The 20,355-nt window shown below is 40.4% G+C and overlaps 1 protein-coding gene and 1 long non-coding RNA gene across 2 annotated transcripts in view; one reads left to right on the forward strand and one right to left on the reverse strand.

Annotated features, from left to right (window-relative positions):
* ADAMTS18 (ADAM metallopeptidase with thrombospondin type 1 motif 18) overlaps positions 1–4,655 on the forward strand; it is a 151,326-nt gene extending 146,671 nt beyond the window's left edge. The window contains exon 23 of the mRNA XM_068527246.1: positions 4,540–4,655. Coding sequence (XP_068383347.1) covers positions 4,540–4,655 — 116 coding nt within the window. The remainder of the gene's footprint in view (positions 1–4,539) is intronic.
* Positions 91–20,355, reverse strand: part of LOC137752564 (uncharacterized) — a 79,277-nt gene continuing 59,012 nt past the window's right edge. The window contains exons 2-5 of the long non-coding RNA XR_011071197.1: positions 8,225–8,408; positions 4,695–4,885; positions 4,535–4,597; positions 91–1,352 (exon numbers count right to left, since the gene is read on the reverse strand). This is a non-coding gene — a long non-coding RNA (uncharacterized lncRNA). The remainder of the gene's footprint in view (positions 1,353–4,534; positions 4,598–4,694; positions 4,886–8,224; positions 8,409–20,355) is intronic.

Genomic DNA, 20,355 nt, shown 5'->3' on the forward strand with positions numbered 1-20,355 from the left:
AGAAAAAAAAAGTTGAACAAAGTAACCACCATATGCCAGAGATTATACTGATCCACAGGAATGCAAGAGTGAACAAGAATTGCCCTCTAGGAGCTTACATTTTAATTGAGGCGACAGCTAAATTGCAATTGCAGTGAATATGCATTATCCTAGCACTACACCTTGAATGGTTTTTTTTCGTTCAAGTTAGGTCAAATGAAGTACAGTGAGGGCTGATGGAAACATGGGAAATTCACTTGTCTGAGTGAACCATATTGTTCTTCACTAGTTCATCTTATTTTAAAGTAACCTGACAAACACCAGGAAATATTTCTTCAGCCTAATCAGATTTCCTTGTGCCCAAGAATCATTTTCCATCGTGTACCTGCTGAGTTTTCTCTTTATCCAATCACAGCGTTTTGAAAACTGTCCAGTCTCTTACCCCAGGTTTTCCAATTTGTGGTGAATCAGGGTCAGGCCTGTTACTCACTTCCTCTTCACTGTCCAGACCACTTCCCGTCTCTAAGTTGATGTTGTTGTTTATCTCCTTCTTATAGCCTTAGCTCCAGGCGTCAATTTTCTCTCCTCTGCTCTTTCTCCTTTCTTATCCGAGGTTTGCACAAGATAAGAAAACCAATAATATAGCACTTGTTCAGAGCCAGATCACCTCTAAGGCAGTGCCAGAATTCTACAAACCTGCAGCCTTTCTCAGCAGAAAGCTTATAGGGGAAGAAGCAAGTGGTCATATACTCCCAGACTGACGACTCCTTTCCTCACCATCGGTGATTTTTCACTTTCACCCTTTAGTCAGTTGGCCACAGACAAAGCCACACATACAGAGACTCAGTCTGGAAGGCCACAAATAAAGGGCATGCCCCCTCAGTACTTTCAAGAAAGGCCAATGGCCAATCCTGAAAATACTCAAGAGTACGTCTTTCCTAGGCAGGGCTGTGAGGTGGGGAGAGTCAAGAGGCATGCTAGGGGCAAGGTGGTGGGAAGGCTACTGATGTTTATTATTTTGTGCACCCATCACCACACATGGCACACAGTAGGTGCTCAACATGTGTTAAATGAACAAATGCAGGAGTGTATAAATAAAAGACTGTGTGTTAAGTACTATTGTTTTACCTTTAGCACTCTTCTAGGGATAAAAGAACATGGCAGGGTCTTGTTCTTAAGCCACAGGGAGCTCAGTGTCTCAAAAGAGGAGAAAGACACCACAGCAAATAAAACAGGTGGAACATCCGTAGCGTTGTGACGGCGGTGAGCTCTAGCTGGTTTGCAGGGATGGTGCAAAGTGAAAAGGGAGGATGTGGGAAAAGGCTTCCTAGAAGAGGGACTTCTCTCCATGCCTCTTGACTGAGTCAGGTCTCCTTTTAGAAAGAGGAGTAAAATGAGAAGGTAAATATGAAGGACACAAGCCCAGGTGTTTCTTCCTGGCCAAAAACGTGGGCTATAGTCTTACTAAGTTGGAGATTTCCTCTCAGTTCTCCCATTCCCATCCCCCAAGGTAGGGAGGGTGGCATGCACACACTACTGCCCAGAAGTCTTCCTTCTTATGTTGCTGGCTGGATGCGCACTGGGGGAAGTGATTTGAGTGTATTTTCGGCCCTGAGTTTTCAGGAACTGTGAGTGGGCAGTAAGCATTCCCGTGGTGACACAGGGAAGAGGTTTCAATTTTGATGATGCGATATTTAAACAGAGACCTAAAGATGACCTAAAGGAAGGTGAGCTATGTATGCATCTAGAAGGAGAGTGTTCCTGGCAGAGGGAACAGCAAATGCAAAGGCCCTGAGGCAGGAATATGTAAATCTGATCAAGGCAGGACAGCAAGACACCTGGAGTAGGATGAATACAGTGAAGAGGGGGGTTAAGCCATGAGCTAAAAGTGTTCCTGGAGGCCTTGTAAGTTATTATAAGGACCTCAGATAAAACTCTGAGTTAGACGGAAGGCAACAGAGAACTTAGAGCAGAGGTGCAGGAGGATCTGACTTGGAGGATCACTGGCACTTATACCGAGAAGAGGGCAGGGGACCGAGAACAGAACGAGGGCTTGTCTGCTCTTTGCAGAAGGCAGCTCCAACAGTCCAGCGAAGGGACGAGTTTCCACTGGGGCAGTCGCAGGAGTGGGAGTGGCTGGATGCTGGGTGTATTTTGAAGATGAAGCCAAAAATATTTGTCAGTTGTTTGCATGTAAGATGTGAAGCTCACTCTAGGGTCGTCCTTAATAGTGTAAATAAAATACCTGACTCATAATAGAAGCTCGAATAACAAGCTACTAGTAATGATCATGATAACTATAACCCAACACAGCACTTATGCTGACTGATAGCATAGTGAGGACCCTCACGTCTGCTTCGGGACTTACGTTTAGCTTATAGCACAAGCTGCAGATACCTGTCAAAATTCCATTCTTATCTCGAGAGGGGTAAGCGATAATAAACAGTGCAGTTAGGACCACGCTTTTAGCGGTCTGTTTTTATCCTCCAGTATTTCCACTGCATCAAGAAGATAATCTCTACCATCTAAATAGAAACCGATCCAGATGCACATTCTGATTGATTAGGGTACATGCTAATGGGGTATAAGACACTGTACAAGTATATATTAAAAAATAATTGAACTTGAAGATGTATAAATAGACACATAGGCAAAGTCTTCATCTCATGCCTAGCTTATATCTCTAACAATACATCCTAAACCAGTCTCCTGGTGCCCTACCTCCACCCCTGTAGAGGTCCCCATTTCAGTAAACATGATCCCATTCTTCTAGATGCTCAGGTCAAAATCCTAGAGTCATTCTTGATTCTTCTTTTTCTCTCATACTCTTTACCAACCTTTCAGTAAATCCTTTAGACTCTACCTCCAAAATATATCCAGGACTTATTGGAAAGAAAATAACAACTCCATTTCATCCTTACACCCAAGTTGACACTTAGTATGGTTTCAATGGGTTGTTTCAGCCATGAGAGGTACAGGGAATTTATTTTTTCAACAAATATTTTTTGAGTAGCTACTCAGAAGACACTAGATGTTGGGAACAAAGTGAAAAAAAGTAGATAAAATCTCTGCTCAAGGTTCTTGCACTCTAGAGAGGACCCAGATAGTTAGTAAACATAATATGATAAATGCCAGTAAATCCAGTGTAGAAAAATAAAGCAAGGGAGGGAATAGGGAGTCCTTCCTGGGAGGCCAAGGGGCTTGCTATTTTTATAGGGTGGTCAGAGAAGGCCTTACTGATCGGTGACCTCTGAGCAAAGACTTAAGGGAAATGAAGGGGAAGTGTCTCAGGTGTCTTAGGGGAACCAGATCCTAGGGCCTCGTCTGTCATTGTAAGGACCGTACCTTTCGCTCTGGGTGGATGGGATCCAGTGGCAGAGTTAGGGGCAGAGACATGACATGAATGGATTTCTGTTTTAAAAGGATCACTGGAGCTACTATGAGACAGGGGTGAAGTGTGTGTGTAAAAGGGAGTTTTAGGCAGAGGAACCAAGTCTTAAGGAAGGGAAGAAGGAACTGTAGGCAGTTCTGAATCGCAGGAAGACAGGATAAATATTGGGAGCAGCAGGAAACACAGAAGAGCGGCAACCTTTCATGCCATGTCTAAAGGCACACGGGAGCCACTGAAGGATGAATTCGGAAGGGACATGATTGGGTGCCTGTGGGCAGAGGGTGGTTTTGGGTGAGTTGAGGGTGACTTAAGGCTTTCATAGAGAAAAAAATTCCAGCTATGAATGAGAGTATAGGGTAGACCCTAAATATTTCTGAAGTCAAAAATCCTTGAGAATCCAGTAGAATGACTGAACCCTAACTCCTAAAACATGCATTTATGTTTATATAAAGAAAAATTTACATACAACTTCATGTGCTTTCTGTATCTCCTGAGGCCCTTTTGGGTAAAACCCTTTGATGCCCACTGTTCTGCTTCCAATAGATAATCACGTCTGTTCTCTTAAAGAACTAAAGAAGTTTGAAAAGATTGATGCTGACTTAAATTCACTTATTTGCAAATTGGCCACGAGATTTTATTTAAACCTACACAGAATGTCGCAGCTGGGCCTTAAATCCAGGTTTCCTGACTCCCAATATATTAGGTTCATTGCTCCCCAAAGTAACACGCCTGGATTAGCAGCAGCAACCCTGGGGTGCTTGTTAGAAATAAAAAATCTCAGTCTTCACCCCAGACCTTCTGAAGCAGAACTAGTGGTTTAACAACATCCTCAGGGTATCCCTAATGCGCTGTTCTAGGGTACGTCCCTTGGAGGCAAAATGGTAGTCCCCGGGTTATTTGGGAGGATCTGACATTAATCTCAGGCTGGATATGACTTTTTTTAAACACCCACTTTGCCCCCACCTGTTTACATTTTGTTAATGGCTATGGTCCCTTTAGGTGTCTTAATCCTGCTTTCCCCACCCTCCCACCAAAGTCCTAATGTATAATGTAAGAACCACTCAGGGGCACAAGGCAAGTCGACCCCAAGTCTTTGTTCTCTAGGCCCTGACCTTAAGAAAAAGGCTAAGAACCTATCCTAACGTGCTGAATGTGTTCTCTCACCTTAGAGGATCCATCCTGTGTAGATTTCTTTGGCTGGTGTCATCTTGTTCCTCAGCATGGTGTCTGCAACCACAAATTTTACGGCAAACAATGCTGCAAGTCATGCACAAGGAAGAGCTGATCTTGACACCCTTCCAGCCCGGAAGGGCCAGGGTCTTACCTCCCAACCTCCGGAGAGACCAGCCACATTTCCATCGAAAGCTGAACACTGCAGACCACGTGTGAGCTGACCGCAGTGTTGGAGGGGCCCGCTCTCAAGTACAGACAGGCTCCTTTTTCAGTTCCCCAACGCACATGGTACTCAGAAGCACTTGAACATGGGAAGCGATGACAAATCTGATTTACAAAAACCTAAAACAAAGACAGAACAGCTTTGATTTGCACTGTTACACGCAAGAAGTGATGACTTACAGTGAGATAGGGCAAATTTTGACAAAGTGAGACTCTTGTTAACTTTGGGACAGACCCCCCCTGTGAACCTCAGAGGGTTCCATGACCGAGACGTCAGTTTTGAAAAGCCCCTTTAAGACTTCAAGTCAAAGACTAAGACTTGGAGCAATCAAACGTGGACGGAACACGCTGCCTAACTTCCTTGGAGCTCACAGTTTGACCGAACTGTGGACACCCCAAACCAGAAGTTATACAAACGCCAAATGGTGCTCGTGATTGTGCTTGCTGCTGGACTGGCAAGCTTCATGTCCTGTTTATTTGGGGGGTGTGTGTGTGTGTGTGTGTGTGTGTGTGTGTGTTGTTTTTTATTATTTTGTTTAAAGTATATTCTGCTTATAGAGAGTCTCCAAGACTAAAATTCACAACTTGAAAAGGAATATTCTGAAAACAGGGCAACATGAACTATAGTTAAGATCGCCACTTCACTGAAATTCACACTCTGAAAAAAAGGAAAAAAAAAACAACACACAAAACACTGTTGCCCTACACACTCTATCAACCTCATAATTTTTGGTGCTAGTCGAACAAGTACTCAGGAGCCTCAAGTCTGCTCTTTGGGAATCACAATTGGTGAGATGTTCATTTCTGGTAAAAATCTAAGAGGAGCTAAAGAGCAAAACAGCCCTGTTTTGAAGGAGAGGAAAACATCATTTATAATGCTCCCTACATATTATCAGAGATGCTTGGAAAATTAAAGGCCGCTTGTGGTTTTTTTCCTACCAACTGACACGTTTAAATTTGCCCTAGGATTTAGTTAACAAGAAAAAAGTCACAGTAGCAATAGAAAAATCCATCTGTCTTCTTGCTATGTGAATATTAATAAATCATAATATGCCAAGACCCTTCAACGAATAAGAGTGTTTTATAATCTTTCAGATCATATTTTCAGTGTGCAGAGGCCAGCTGTTGGTAGGCACTAATGAGCTTAAAATTGTGCTCAACTGGAAAAATACCACACTATTTTGCCAAAACCAAAGTAACTTACAAGACTGTGTCCTTCTGTAATTTTTTGAGATGTGGTTATTAAGGGCATATTTATATAATTCTACTCTATTCCTCAATGTCTTTGATGAATGTAACCCAATTTTACTGCTTTAAAAAGTCTCAATTCAAACAGGGATTTGCCAGCTCAGCACAACCAACTAGACAGTGGTTCGTTAAATTGAGAGCATCCTTTGTTCCGTTCTAATTAGAATCATGCATTCTCAGATCTCAGAGAAATAATGATTAGAATATTCTCTGAATCTCCTTGGCTTGGCCGAGAATAATGGCCATTTTATCATTAAAAAATATATATATAGTGCCACATCACCACCCCCTTGCCCTCTGAAAAACTGCAAGTTGTTTCTTTATATAATTATCATTTTATTATTTTATGGAAAATTAATTTATTAATTAATAGCCTATTCTTATGTGTTCTCACTTGCTTCGCTAAGTGATATTAATTCTGAGGAAAAATGTTGAATAAACAAACATGGGTTATAGAGAAAAGTCAAAATATATGTGTAATATTTAATTATTTTATAAGTTTTATAATAAAGTGTTCTGTTTCCTTGTCTTTGAAACTTGTTAAGTTCTTGAATAAATTAGTGAGAAGCCAGTGATTACCAAGGTGATATAAGTGTATAAATGTTGATTAAGAATCTCAGAGTAATTTCTCAAAAAGTTGAGAAAAGTTTGGGGGTAAGATATTAATTAATCATTTTTCTTGTTTGTGTATGAGAAAATTACAAACCATCAAATGCTGGGATGAAATACATGACATTTACCATCTTATGGAGATACTGAATTATTTTTTTTCTACTCTTAATAGTCATGTAATCATTTATTTATGGAAATCATCCAAGTTAGATAAACCATAAATGTAGTTGCATCTTTTTTTTTTTTCCCTACTTGAAAATCTTTTTGCAGAAAGAAAGAGAGGGAAGGGAAAGGAGGGGGGAAAGAAAAAAAAAACTAAGTAATAAATTAAAAAGCAAATTGCTCTCAGGTTTTTGAAATTTTGAATCTTCAGACCAGAGATAAATAAAACTATCTGGGCGAAGTAAGTCCAAATGACCTGAATAAACAGTATTTTTTCCTACATGTGTGAGATACATATATATATATATATATATATATATATATATATATATATATATATATATATGTGTGTGTATGTATAAAACTTATGCATGCTATTTTTAAAATATATTTAAGAGGATTTTTAAGTGAATTATTGCTATTTGGCAGACATAAAAATTATGGTTAATAATGAAAAATGGAATAGATGGCAGATAAGTTACCTTTCTACTACCTTTTGTTAATAAAATATTATTAATAAAAGCAACCATATGTTATCGTATTTAATCCTCACAACAGCCTGGTTAGGAAGATACTATTATCTTCCCTTTGCAGATGGGGACTCTGAGATTCACAGAGATCACATATTTGGCCCAAGGGCACATGGTCATTGAGTAATGGGTCAGGACTCAAATCCAGGTCTGTCAGACTTAAAAGGTTATTATTTTGTCACCGTGCTGCATCACCCTGGGAAAGATTTTTAAAACGAGAGAGACAGAGAAAGAAAAAGAGAAGTCCATCTAGGCCTTAGAATTCTGTTATGGCCCCTGAGACATACGTGAAGAGGGTTTGACAATAAATGATTTAACAATGAAGAATTATGGGGAGAGCTGGGATGACTTAAGGAGGGGAATTGGAGATGGGAGGCAATACATTCCCACTTAGCCTGTCTTTTCAATAAAGGATGCTTAAAGATTTGTTGGGACTTCCCTGGCGGTCCAGTGGTTAAGACTCCGCGCTTCTACTGCAGGGGGCGCAGGTTCAAACCCTGGTCGGGGAACTAAGATCCCACATGCCGTGCGGAGCGGCCAAAAAAAGATACCTAAAGACTTGTTGCATAAGTCTTTATTCTTTAATAACTGTTTCCCTCTGGGATGGTAGTGTTTCCTGGGCAACAGGACCTCAGTGTCGGGAGCCTGCAATATGCCAAGTCCATTAGGATGGAGAGAGAGAGTGAGGAGCAGTGCCCTTGGCATGGATTCTATATGCCAACTGTGGGGAAGGATGCTGTCCCAGCAGTGTGCATCATGCAAGAGGTAGTTTATGGAATTAACTGCATAGAACCCATTATTGCAAAACGTGATATATTGATAGAAAAGGCCACTTACGTATGTCCTATATGGGTTTATTTTGGAAACGAAAAATTTGTATGCAGATTCCATGTATCGTCTGCCTTACCTTATCTTTCCCGTAAGATCTTAAGTCCTCAGCTCCTCTGTGGTCGCCACTGATGCTGAGGCTCTGAACACCTCCTCAGTCACCCCTGTATCGGGGTGATTTTCACCTTCGTCCTCCGGAAGGTACCACAGGAGGAAGTCATTCTTGAACTGCTGTCATTCATTTACTATAATCTTGAGTTTCCCTGTAAGCACAGAACACCTCTACTAAATGTGTTATTTAAATTTATGTATTTAATGAAAAGTGATGTGATCTAAAGAAAATACTGTTTAAGAAGTAAACTTTTTATAACTCCTGTAAATGGAAAATTTCTATTATTTCCCATAAATGAAGACAAATAAAAGCCCACTGAATAGTATTAACATTTAAATTTATTTTAATTAAAAACAAAATATAGTCACTACAACTGGCTCACACAATTCATATCTAAGAAAAATTTCTCACTGAGAACAAGTGACTGTTCCTAGTTCCTCAGGAATATTCAGTTTAGCATCATTAAGCTTAAGATAAAGTTCTCTGTCAATAAGATTATTTTGGTCTTGAATGCCAACTCATATTCGTACATAGAAAAGGCAAATTATATCCATTTAACGGTGCCTATGCGGATAGAATTAGACATTGAGAATCATACTTGACTTTTGTTCAACAAATTTTTGTGTACAAAGAAGACATTAGGAGAAATGTCCAGAATGTATTTTTCTAAATGTATCCAGTTATTTGTTAGTTTCTGCAAAACAATGGCAAACTGCCTTGCCCGTGTACACAACCAGCATCCTCTTTGAACACTATGAAGAGATACTTGCAAAGTATTTCTAAGGTTTTCCTAAACTCTGTTTCATAAGGGACACAGCTGAGTTCATAACCAGGTCATTCAATAACAAAAAATAATTTATACAACTGTTGGTTGGTAAGATGGACAAATGATGTTCCTGAATTGTTCCCAGCATGCTAACTGGGATGAGAAAGGGCACCAAGGTCTAGGAAAAGGAAAGCCTGTAGGCCATTTCTCCCCAACCCCCCTATTTCCTTATTCCCCTCTTCTCTTCTTCCTTCCATCGCCTTGGCATCTTGATTTAGGCCGCCTCTGCCTCATACAGGATAGGACATCACCTGACATTACCTGGTGTTGCACCAGAACGTCCATACGCCATGTTGGAAAGCACTACTCTAAATGAACACTTGGTACGCCTGAATCCTCCATCCCCGTGGCTAACAGACTTAACTAAAACTGGTGTGTAGTACAAAGAGTAGCCCTTTCTCTGTGTTAACAATCAGAGCCCTGGAGGAAATGGCCTTTCAAGGTGAACCAGGGCCAGGAGCTGTTCCTGCCAGAGACAAGGCCCAGACCTGTTTCTCTCTCTGACTTCTCCTCTCTCTTCTTTCATGTGGCCGGAATGCAGGAAGGATGGGGCAGCCCCCCACTTGGCAGAAGGTCTAGGTAGTCTACCATTCTTGCAGATTTCCATTTCATATACCAAGGGGCATAGTATCTCCCATTTCTTGGAAAGAGGGTCCTCTCTCCCCTGCCCCATCCCCTTTGAAAGCCAAGTTGTATCTAGAATAAGTCTCAGGACAATAATTTCTAAATCATTAGCTACATTACCATCAGCTAAGGCTATTTTACATAGAACTTCCCAGGCCTCATTCCAGAAATTTAATTAAGTACCCTGGGGGTAAGACCTGGGCATTTACATTTTAAAAGGCATCCAGGTTGGACTTCCCTGGTGGCGCAGTGGTTAAGAATCTGCCTGCCAATGCAGGGGACACGGGTTTGAGCCCTGGTCCGGGAAAATCCCACATGCTGCGGAGCAACTAAGCCTGTGCACCACAACTACTGAGCCCGCATGCCACAACTACTGAAGCCCGCACGCCTAGAGCCCGTGCTCTGCAACAAGAGAAGCGACCGCAGTGAGAAGCCCACGCACCACAATGAAGAGTAGCCCCCACTCGCCGCAACTAGAGAAAGCCTGCGCACAGCAACGAAGACCCAACGCAGCCATAAATTAACTAATTAGTTAATATTTTTAAAAAGGCATTCAGGTTTCTTTGAGGAACAGCTGGGTTTGGAACCACTGGTCTAGGGCAAATAAAGAAGTGCCTTGGGTCTGTCTGCCTTATGCAGGCAAGGAAGTCCCCTAGGTACCGGGCCCTGCAGTGCAGCTCTGCAGCGGTCTGGGCCAAACTCAGCTGAGAATGAAGGGCCTTTGGCCTATTCTCATTCTTTGCACGTATGTTTCACCTGGAAAACCCTTGTGACGGTAAATCGTGTGTCAAGAAAAGGATTTGCAGGCAGGGACCACCTGCTCACCTTTTTCTCTCTTCTCATTCCCAAACATGTCAGTAGCCTACAGAGGGGTTTGGCGGGCAGTGGAACAGTATTGAGGGAAATTAGCCATTTCTCTCAGTCAAGCACCCACATGCAAGAGCTAGTGTACTGTCGTTTATTTTCTTAAAAATGGTGGCGGAGGGAGGGCCTACCATAGAGAAGCCAGTGAAATCCCCATCGGAAAGTGTCTTTTGGCAAATCACTCCCAGCGCTCTTGTGTGTGTGTGAAGAAACACACAGTGCATGAAAACAGTTGTACTCCTGAGATCCAGAGTCAAGGCAGAACGAAGGCTTCCGTCCTATTTCCTGCCCGGTCATTAGGTGCCAAGAGGTGAATCAATCGTTTTTTAGGAATTAGGCCAACTGTCACTTCCTTACAAACTGCAAAAAATGCATTGGCTGACTCGACTGAGTGAAAATGGTAACTTCAGCTTTTGTCCAACAGAAGACGAAAGAAACAACATCTTTCATAATATAGGGAAGAGCTGCTAGGAGGATGCTTTGGGGCCATGCTAAAGAATAAACAGTTTAATTCCATGGTTTGTGCTTTTCTGGGCCTCTTATTTTTCTTGTTAAATGGCTAATTTTATTAATTTATGGGTTTTTATTTTTAAGATTGGTTCCAGATATTTAAAATGAACATGTCTGTCTATTTATATATCTGCATCATTTTAAAGCAATAAAAGAGTCATTGTTACTGTATACAGTGAATTTCTTCTGCCTTTGTTATGATGCCCACATTATCCAGAGCTTTTATTACATGCAGATAGGTCGGCAGACTTCACATTTTCGTGGAATTTAGTATTTGTTTTCACACTAAAATCTCTCTGACATAAAATCACATGTACTGGGCTTCCCTGGTGGCGCAGTGGTTGAGAATCTGCCTGCCAATGCAGGGGACACGGGTTCGAGCCCTGGTCTGGGAAGATCCCACATGCCGCGGAGCAACTAGGCCCGTGAGCCGCAACTACTGAGCCTGCGCGTCTGGAGCCTGTGCTCCGCAACGAGAGAGGCCGGCGAAAGTGAGAGGCCCGCACACCGCGATGAAGAGTGGCCCCTGCTTGCCGCAACTAGAGAAAGCCCTCGCACAGGAACAAAGACCCAACACAGCCATAAATTAATTAATTAATTAATTTAAAAAAAAGAATGGATGCCATTATTTGGCATCTACATTTAAATCACATGTACTCTCTTGTAGTTCGCTCTACCTAAACTAACGTTTTCTCATGCACTTTTGCTATCTAAAACATATTCATCCTTCAACAAGCATTTATTGAGCATTTACTGCAATGCAAGATCCAAGCATAGAAACTGATCTTGTTCCTGACCCAAAGGTACGGATTCTTAAAAATATGAGACGCTCATCCACACAGAAAGCAGGCAATGGTCCAAGGTCATATAGTCCTAAGATTTTTTTTAAATTCCTCACTTTTACATTCACCCCACTCAGCATTTGAAAATGCTTGTTTTCAGCCTGTATTATTGTCAATATCACATAATGCAAATCAGGATCATGCAGATGTAGAAGGCGGGGTCCCCTTCTAAAATAATAAAATCACCCAATTATAATTAAGCAGTGGCCCACTTGCAAATTAATGTATAAAATTTATGAACTGGAAGAGAATTTAGTTACCATTTCATTCTCTCTCCCTCACAAATGTAGAAACTGAGACCCAAATATTTGAAGGCCTTTCCTAAAATTACCCAGTGAGTTAATGGTAAGTCCAAGAGTAAAATCAGATACAATAATTTTCATACAAATATCCTTTTCACTGTATTATAAAATATTTGATTTTTCACTTGATAAGTAAATGCTTTTATTGACAATTACTCTGGAGACTTCAGGGAATTTTAATGAGTAGTGAGTTTCAAATAGAAACCTAGTAAGAAAAACTGCTGAGTTCATATGATATCTGTGGTATTAAGTTCCCCTTCCTCAAAAGAAATACTCTGAGACCATAAGAAGCATAAAGATGTTGTCATACTTCCTCTCTGCAGGGCAAAGGGGACTTCATGAAAGAACAAATTTTTTAAAATATCTGACCCATTTTCTTTCCAAAAGGCTGGTATCTTCAGGGAACTGAACTACTGCTTTGCTTTGAGCCATGAATTAGTAAGGATGTTGCAGGTGACAAAACTTTGTAAATATACTAAAGTACATTGGATTGGACACTTTAAATGGGCGATTTTATGGCATGTAGCTTATACCTCTTTATTGAGATATAAAATTCTGTTTAAATAAGAATATGCTTGAAATGAGGACTGTCTTTGCTCACGCCTATGATCACATAGGAATTTTGCTGTGTAGCACTAATTCTTCCTGTACTGTTCACACCCCATTTACTTGGTTCAAGAGTGCCCCAAACCAATTTTGTTTACAGAAGGGGCAACTTCATTCATCTATTTGCTATTTCACTCAACCAGACAAGGGTAACTTTCAGCCACTGTCCTTGGTACTGAAGATATAATTAGAATGTAAGGTCCATGAGGGTAGGGGATTTTTCTATCTTGTTTAGTATGGTATTGTCATTACCTACCATTTCTTGAATGGATGATACACAGGGTAACAAGACAGACATAGTCTCTGCCTCTTCAGACTTGTAGTCTAGGTGTTAGGGATTCAGAAAATTACATAGCGTTTTTACTATAGAATTGAAATCATCTATGAAAGAGAACTCTGCGGGGCCAGAAAAAAGAGCACTAAATCATATTGTTTCTAAAGTTCTTTTTTGTGGTTATTTCACTTGATGACTGAGATGAAAAGCTCAATGTTAGCACTTGTTTTAAACATTTTCTAAATGGATTCCCTTATACTCTTTCAAAAAGGAGAAACATTCACAGTATCAATAGTTAGGACACAGATAGTAAGCATGTTTTGACCCAAATGTTATCATGAATCAATTATGTTTAAAAAGGCCACATATGCTAAGTTAAAAGAGTAGTTTGATTACTGTACTTGATCTGTTAATAAACATAGAACAATTGAAGCAATCATAGTTAAACCCTCCTGCCCCTGCTTGGATAGTATGAGGAAATTAAGCAGCTTGGAAGTCAACCCTTCATTTTTATTGGGATGTCACTGAAGGATAAGGACCTGTCAGGAGCTAGTCTGTTTCTGCTGGATAAGAGTAAGGTGGGAAGCATTTTTAAAGTTCTGAAATCCGGTTGTAGAAAACAGTCGGGAGGATAGGGGCTACCCTTGGCCATTATGCCTTACTCATTCAATCTACTCTTTAAGAGTTTGGCAGGAGCAGCTACATCTGGCATTTCTAGCCACTTCCATCCCCCCAAAATTATGATAAGGTTGGAGTTGGAGAGGGTGGAAGGAAGAAAAAACTAATTTGATCTTACTCCCTTCTTCCTATCCCACACATTAAAAGAGGAAAAGAGGTATACCTGAGGGAAGGTGTTTTGGACCCAGTATTCTTTAATATCATGTGCATTCTATGAAACAGATTTTTTTAATGTTTTAAGAGTGATTTGATGAAATGTAAACGTTTCACTTATTTTCATAAAATTTTCCTAGGACCTACTTGGAAAACCAAAAATAACAATGTAATAAGATACTAGAGTGGGAACAGCAGGGAGAGGCAAAGATGATGTGATGATGATAATAATAACTAACATTAATGCACATCTGCTATGTGCAAGGAATGTACTTGGTATTTTCCATATATTAATGTCAATTTCTGTAGTTATCTGAATCTTAAAACAACAATGTAAAATAATTATTATTAACTCCCCTAGTTTTTCATAAGAAATAAGGCTCACAGACATTTTATACGATGGCATTAGATTCATGGAGACACTATTATGTTGATTAAAAGCAAGAAATTTGCATCTACACAAACCTCAAATTCATATCCTGAACTCCCTCTGAGAACCCATCTCGTTAGTGGCAATATCACTTCCTTTCTTTGATCCTTAATTTCATCATCTAGGAACAGACACTGAATCATTTATTCAACAAAAGTTAGCACCACTTGTGCTGGATACTATAAGGTTGAGGAAAAATAGACAGAGTTCTGCCCTCTTTGGGTTTATATTCATGGATGAGTACAGCTATTAACCAAGGCATCGGGACTTCCCTGGTGGCGCAGTAGTTAAGAATTCACCTGCCAATGCAGGAGACATGGGTTCAAGCCCTGGTCCGGGAAGATCCCACATGGTGCAGAGCAATTAAGTCCGTGCACAACTAGTGAGCCTGCGCTCTAGAGCCCATGAGCCACAACTACTGAAGCTCACGCGCTCTAGGGGCCCACCTGCTGCAACTACTGAGCCTGAGTGCTGCATCTACTGAAGCCCGCGCGCCTAGAGCCCGTGCTCTGCAACAGGAGAAGCCACCGCAATGAGAAACCCGCACGCAGCAACGAAGAATAGCTCCTGCTCGCCATAACTAGAGAAAAAGCCCACACTCAGCAATGAAGACCCAACGCAGGCAAAAAAAAATTTTTTTTAATAAATTAATTAACCAAGCCATCTCATAGACAAACATAAAATTACAACCATGATAAGCACTAAGCAGAACAAGCATATAGTTGTAGCAGAAACTACATGGTATTCTAGCCATATGTGCTTGGAACCCTTAATCAATTTCTTGCACACCAGTCTGTGGTGTGATTTTACTCCCAAAGCCAGCATCTGCATTTATTTTTCTTAAGATCATGCTGTCACTGCCAGCACCCACTTTGCCTGCAAGCACAGAAAACCACTGGAAATTTATTCCCTGACTCAACCCTGCACAAACCCTCAACCCATATGTCATTCATTCATTGGTGACTAACCTAGTCAGGAGTAACTACAATAACTGGAATTGTTTGAATGCTCAGTAAGGTACTGTTCACTAAATGGGAGATCCTGACCCATCGTAATACTCAACAAATGGTACCTATAAAAATGACAATCAAGAAAAAGAAGACAGAATCGTGAAGAAGGCAACAGATGCTCTTGCAACAGCAAAGGAGATTTAAAGGGTAAAAGAAGAGTTCTGTGATTTTGAAGCTTTCCAGGAAATAACTTGAGAAGCAGGTTTATTCATGACCAAGATTTCTTGAGGCCCTGGATCATCTGACCCTCAGCTGACAGCATCCTGGCACAGGTGCACGGCTGAGGATCTCAAAAGTCTGAGAGCTGGCAGCCTGGGAATGGCCAGCTGCCCAACTCCTCCTATTCCCAGAGTGGGAGGAAGTTGGTTCCTGTGTGATTATTAATTAAATCCTGACTGGGTGGGCACTTTTAACGTCTTTTCCAGGGGGAGCCTTGCTAGCAAGATCTCATAACTGAACTGCAGCCAGCCTCAGTCAAGGAGCAGGAAACCACCTTTGGCTGGGGCCAGAGCACTTGTTCTCCATCCAAACTTACTCACCCAGGTAGAGGTCTGAGTTGGAGGTCGGCCTGTGATTCTCAATGGATCAATTGTTTCCACCCATCTCCCCTCTGCAAGGTCCGGAAGACATGAAATAGGATTGGGGGGAAGATTAATGTGTTTCTGTACCATATTGTCTATCTGGAAGGCACACTCCGGGTATTGTTCCTAGCACAAAGCGTCTTTCAGAGTTACCCTGTAAAAAAACTGCTTTTCAGAAGATTACGTTCGGGAGTTAGGTGTCTCGGTATCCCCAGTACAAAGTGGCAGAGAGATTTAGCAGTGATCTAGATAATCTTATCAACTCAGATAATTCAGATGTTGGTTTTACTGCCTTCAAATGCAGTAGCCAGATAATCATCACCAGCTAGTTCAATTCCTCTCCAAAGCCTTTACTGCTGCACAGAGAAAAGTGGGCTGATAATTACCAAACCCCAATCATGTGCCAGATATTGTCCTATGCTCTGTTTCTGCATTCTCTCCTTTAATTCTCACATCAAATCCCTTATTGTCATTTCCTCCCTTTTAAGGATGAGGAAACTGAGGTCCGATAAAGGTAAATAATTCTCTTAAGGTCACAGAGCAAAACATGATATTGCTGGGTTTAGAATGTAAGTCTGTCTCAGGTAGTAAAATCTTTCCACTTAGGAAAGAGAGGGGCCAATTTTTTTAAAAAAACAAGCCAATAATAAGATTTGTTTAAAAATTGCCCTGTGACTTCCACTTACAGGATGATGGTTTAAGTCTTCTAGAGACCAAGTCTCAATCAAAAAACTTTTGGATAAAATAGGAAAAGCACTTGCCTAACGATCTTGAGAGTAAACATAAACAGGCACACTGTTGAAGGGAGACAAGTGTGGAGAAGCAAATAGCAAAGAAGTTTCTTTTCTTTTCCTTTCTTTCCTTTCCTTTCCATGAGGAAGCTCAGATATTAGCCTTAATTTTAAAAAAGGCTATAAATCAGCTATTTCAAATATTTCAAAAATGAAAGAAAATCATGCCTGAAGAACTAAACAAAAGTGTAAGAGTGATGGTAAAGTATGAGAACAATGGTCCAAATAGAGAATGTCAATAAAGAGGTTGAAATTATTAAAAAAACAAACAAACAAACAAAAGAAACAAAAATTCTGGAGTTTAAAAAGTCCACTAACTGAAACAAAAAAAAATTTACTAGAGGGGCTAAGAAGCAAGTTTGACAAGGCAAAAGGAAGAAGCAGCAAACCTGAACACGAGCCAGTTGAGATTATTATGGTTTTGTGATACAATTTGAAATCAGAAACTGATGACTCCAGCTTTGTTCTTTTTTGTCAAGATTGGTTTGGCTCTTTCAGGTTTTTTGTGGTTCCATATGAATATTAGGATTTTTTTTTCTATTTCTGTGGGGAAAAAATGCCATTGGAGTTTGGATAGGGATTGCAATGAATCTATAGATCACTTCGGGTAGCACAGACATTTTTAACAATATTAATTCTTCGAATCCATGAACATGGGATATCTTTCTATTTGTGTCTTCAATTTCTTTGATCAATTTCTTAACAGTTTTCAGTACATAGATATTTTAACTCCTTGGTTAAATTTATTCCAAAGTATTTTATTGCTTTTGATGCTATTGTGAATATAGAAGTGTTTTTTAAATTTCTTTTTCTGGTAGTTTTTTGATAGTAGAGAAGCACAACTAACTTGACCTCGTGAGGAGAGATCAAGGTGGTAAAGTAGGGGGACGCTGAGCTCACTTCCCCACACAAACACATCAAAAATACACCTACACATGGAGTAACTGTCACTGAAAACAAACAAGACTGACAAGGCCAATACTAGAAACTGATTTTACCTGACTTGCAGTCCCAACATGCTTTCTAAGAGCTCTGCTGCCTCTCAAAAATAATAAATTCAGCCCAATTCTCAACAACAAGTAATGGAACCCAATATTCTAGTGACTGAGGATCCTGAAGCCCTGAGTTTCATTACTTAAAGAAAGAGATCTTAAGATTTACTGTCTCTCTTCCCTGAATTGATTAAGCAGACATTACTAAGTGCATTAATTACTAAGTGCATTGCTATGGTGCACTGAAAAGAAGACCACATTGGAAGCCAGAAAATCTGGGGTTTAGGTTTTACTCTGCATTAATTCTCTGCATGAACTTCATTTATTCTCATACCCTTATTGAACCCAGGATATCATTCGGTCTTCTGATTCTCAACCCTGAATGTACATTACAGCAATGTGGAGAGAATGTAAAAAAGATTATGCCCATGCCTCACCTCCAGAGATTCTGATTCCACTGATTTGGGATAGAGCCTGCAAGTTCCCCAGATTATTTTTATATTCAGCAGGACTTGGAACCATTGATCCAATTCCAACAACATTGTAGATGAGACATTTAAGGGCTCTTCCAAGCCCTTGAATCTTCCATAATTTTACAATGGTTTCCAGTCTCACTGAAAATCTAAGAATGACTTCAGCCTATTGTGTAAGTGGCCCAAAAGTGCAATTGCTGAAGAAATTTATTTATCTGCCCTGCGTGGGCTCAAAAAGCAAAGATTGAAAACATCTGTGCTGAGTTATTAGTTGCCTCAGTGACATGGGACACAATGAGGATGGGGGAAGATGGTCCTCAGGGAACTTGTTGGAAAACTCAAATCAAACCTTTTTAGATGTATGTCACTGTTGCTATGATGCTAGCAGCAAACATCCTGCCTATACCCTATTGGTGGGTTTGGTGCAACAGGCAGTAGAGTTCTCTGGCTCCACAATTACCTACTTTCCTTCTCACCCAAGAACATCTGAAAACTCACACTGATATTGGCGTAACTCTTGACAACAGAACTACTCAAACCACTTTTGGTTGGTGAAGGTCACAGAGGAATGAGACAGGGGCATCAATGAGCCCTGCTCTACTGAGAAAAAAAAAAAAATACAGCTTAAATTCAAGATTGGATTTGAAAAGTTAGTGTTCTCTCTCTGTCCTCTTTCCAATTCCCTAGATTCCCTACTCCTAAAAGGAAGTCAGTTTTACTGTTGAATTTTTTGTTTTAAATAGATCTTTACTGGAGTATAATTGCTTCTCAATACCGTGTTAGTTTCTGTTGCACAACAAAGCGAATCAGCCATATGCATACACATGTCCCCATATCCCCTTCCTCTTGAGCCTCCCTTCCATCCTCCATATCCTACCTCTCTAAGTCATTGCAAAGCACCGAGCTGATCTCCCTGTGCTATCCTACTGTTTCCCACCAGCCAACTATCTTACATTCGGTAGTGTATATATGTCGATGCTACTCTCACTTGGCCCCAGCTTCACCCTCCCACTCCATGTCATCAAGTCCATTCTCTATGTCTACCTCTTTATTCCTGCCCTGCGAATAGGTTCATCAGTACCATTTTTTTTTTTTTTAGATTCCATATATATGTGTTAGCATACGGTATTTGTTTTTCTCTTTCTGACTTACTTCACTCTGTATGACAGACTCTAGGTCCATCCACCTCGCTACAAATAACTCAATTTCGTTTCTTTTTATGGCTGAGTAATATTCCATTGTATATATGTGCCACATCTTCTTTATCCATTCATCTGTCGGTGGACATTTAGGTTGCTTCCATGTCCTCGCTATTGTAAATAGTGCTGCAGTGAACACTGTGGTACACGTCTCTTTTTGAATTATGGCTTTCTCAGGGTATATGTCCAGTAGTGGGATTGCTGGGTCATATGGCAGTTCTATTTTTAGTTTTTTAAGGAACCTCCATACTGTTTTCCACAGTGGCTGCACCAACAGTGTAGGAGGGTTCCCTTTTCACCACACCCTTTCCAGCATTTATTGTTTCTAGTTTTTTGATAATGGCCATTCTGACCGGCATGAGGTGATACCTCATTGTAGTTTTGATTTGCATTTCTCTAATAATTAGTGATGTTGAGCACCTTTTCATGTGCCTTTTGGCCATCTGTATGTCTTCTTTGGAGAAATGTGTAGGTCTTCTGCCCATTTTTGGATTGGGTTGTTTGTTTTTTTAATATTGAGCTGCATGAGCTGTTTATATATTTTGGAGATTAATCCTTTGTCCATTGATTCGTTTGCAAATATTTTCTCCCATTCTGAGGGTTGTCTTTTGGTCTTGTTTATGGTTTCCTTTGCTGTGCAAAAGCTTTTAAGTTTGATTAGGTCCCATTTGTTTATTTTTGTTTTTATTTCCATTTCTCTAGGAGGTGGATCAAAAACGATCTTGCTGTGATTTATGTCATACAGTGTTCTGCCTATGTTTTCCTCTAAGAGTTTGATGGTGTCTGGCCTTACATTTAGGTCTTTAATCCATTTTGAGTTTATTTGTGTGTGTGGTGTTAGGGAGTGTTCTAATTTCATTCTTTTACATGTAGCTGTCCAGTTTTCCCAGCACCACTTATTGAAGAGGCTGTCTTTTCTCCATTGTATACTCTTGCCTCCTTT

Source organism: Eschrichtius robustus, chromosome 19 (assembly GCF_028021215.1).
Source record: "Eschrichtius robustus isolate mEscRob2 chromosome 19, mEscRob2.pri, whole genome shotgun sequence".
NCBI classification, from domain to species: Eukaryota; Metazoa; Chordata; class Mammalia; order Artiodactyla; family Eschrichtiidae; genus Eschrichtius; species Eschrichtius robustus.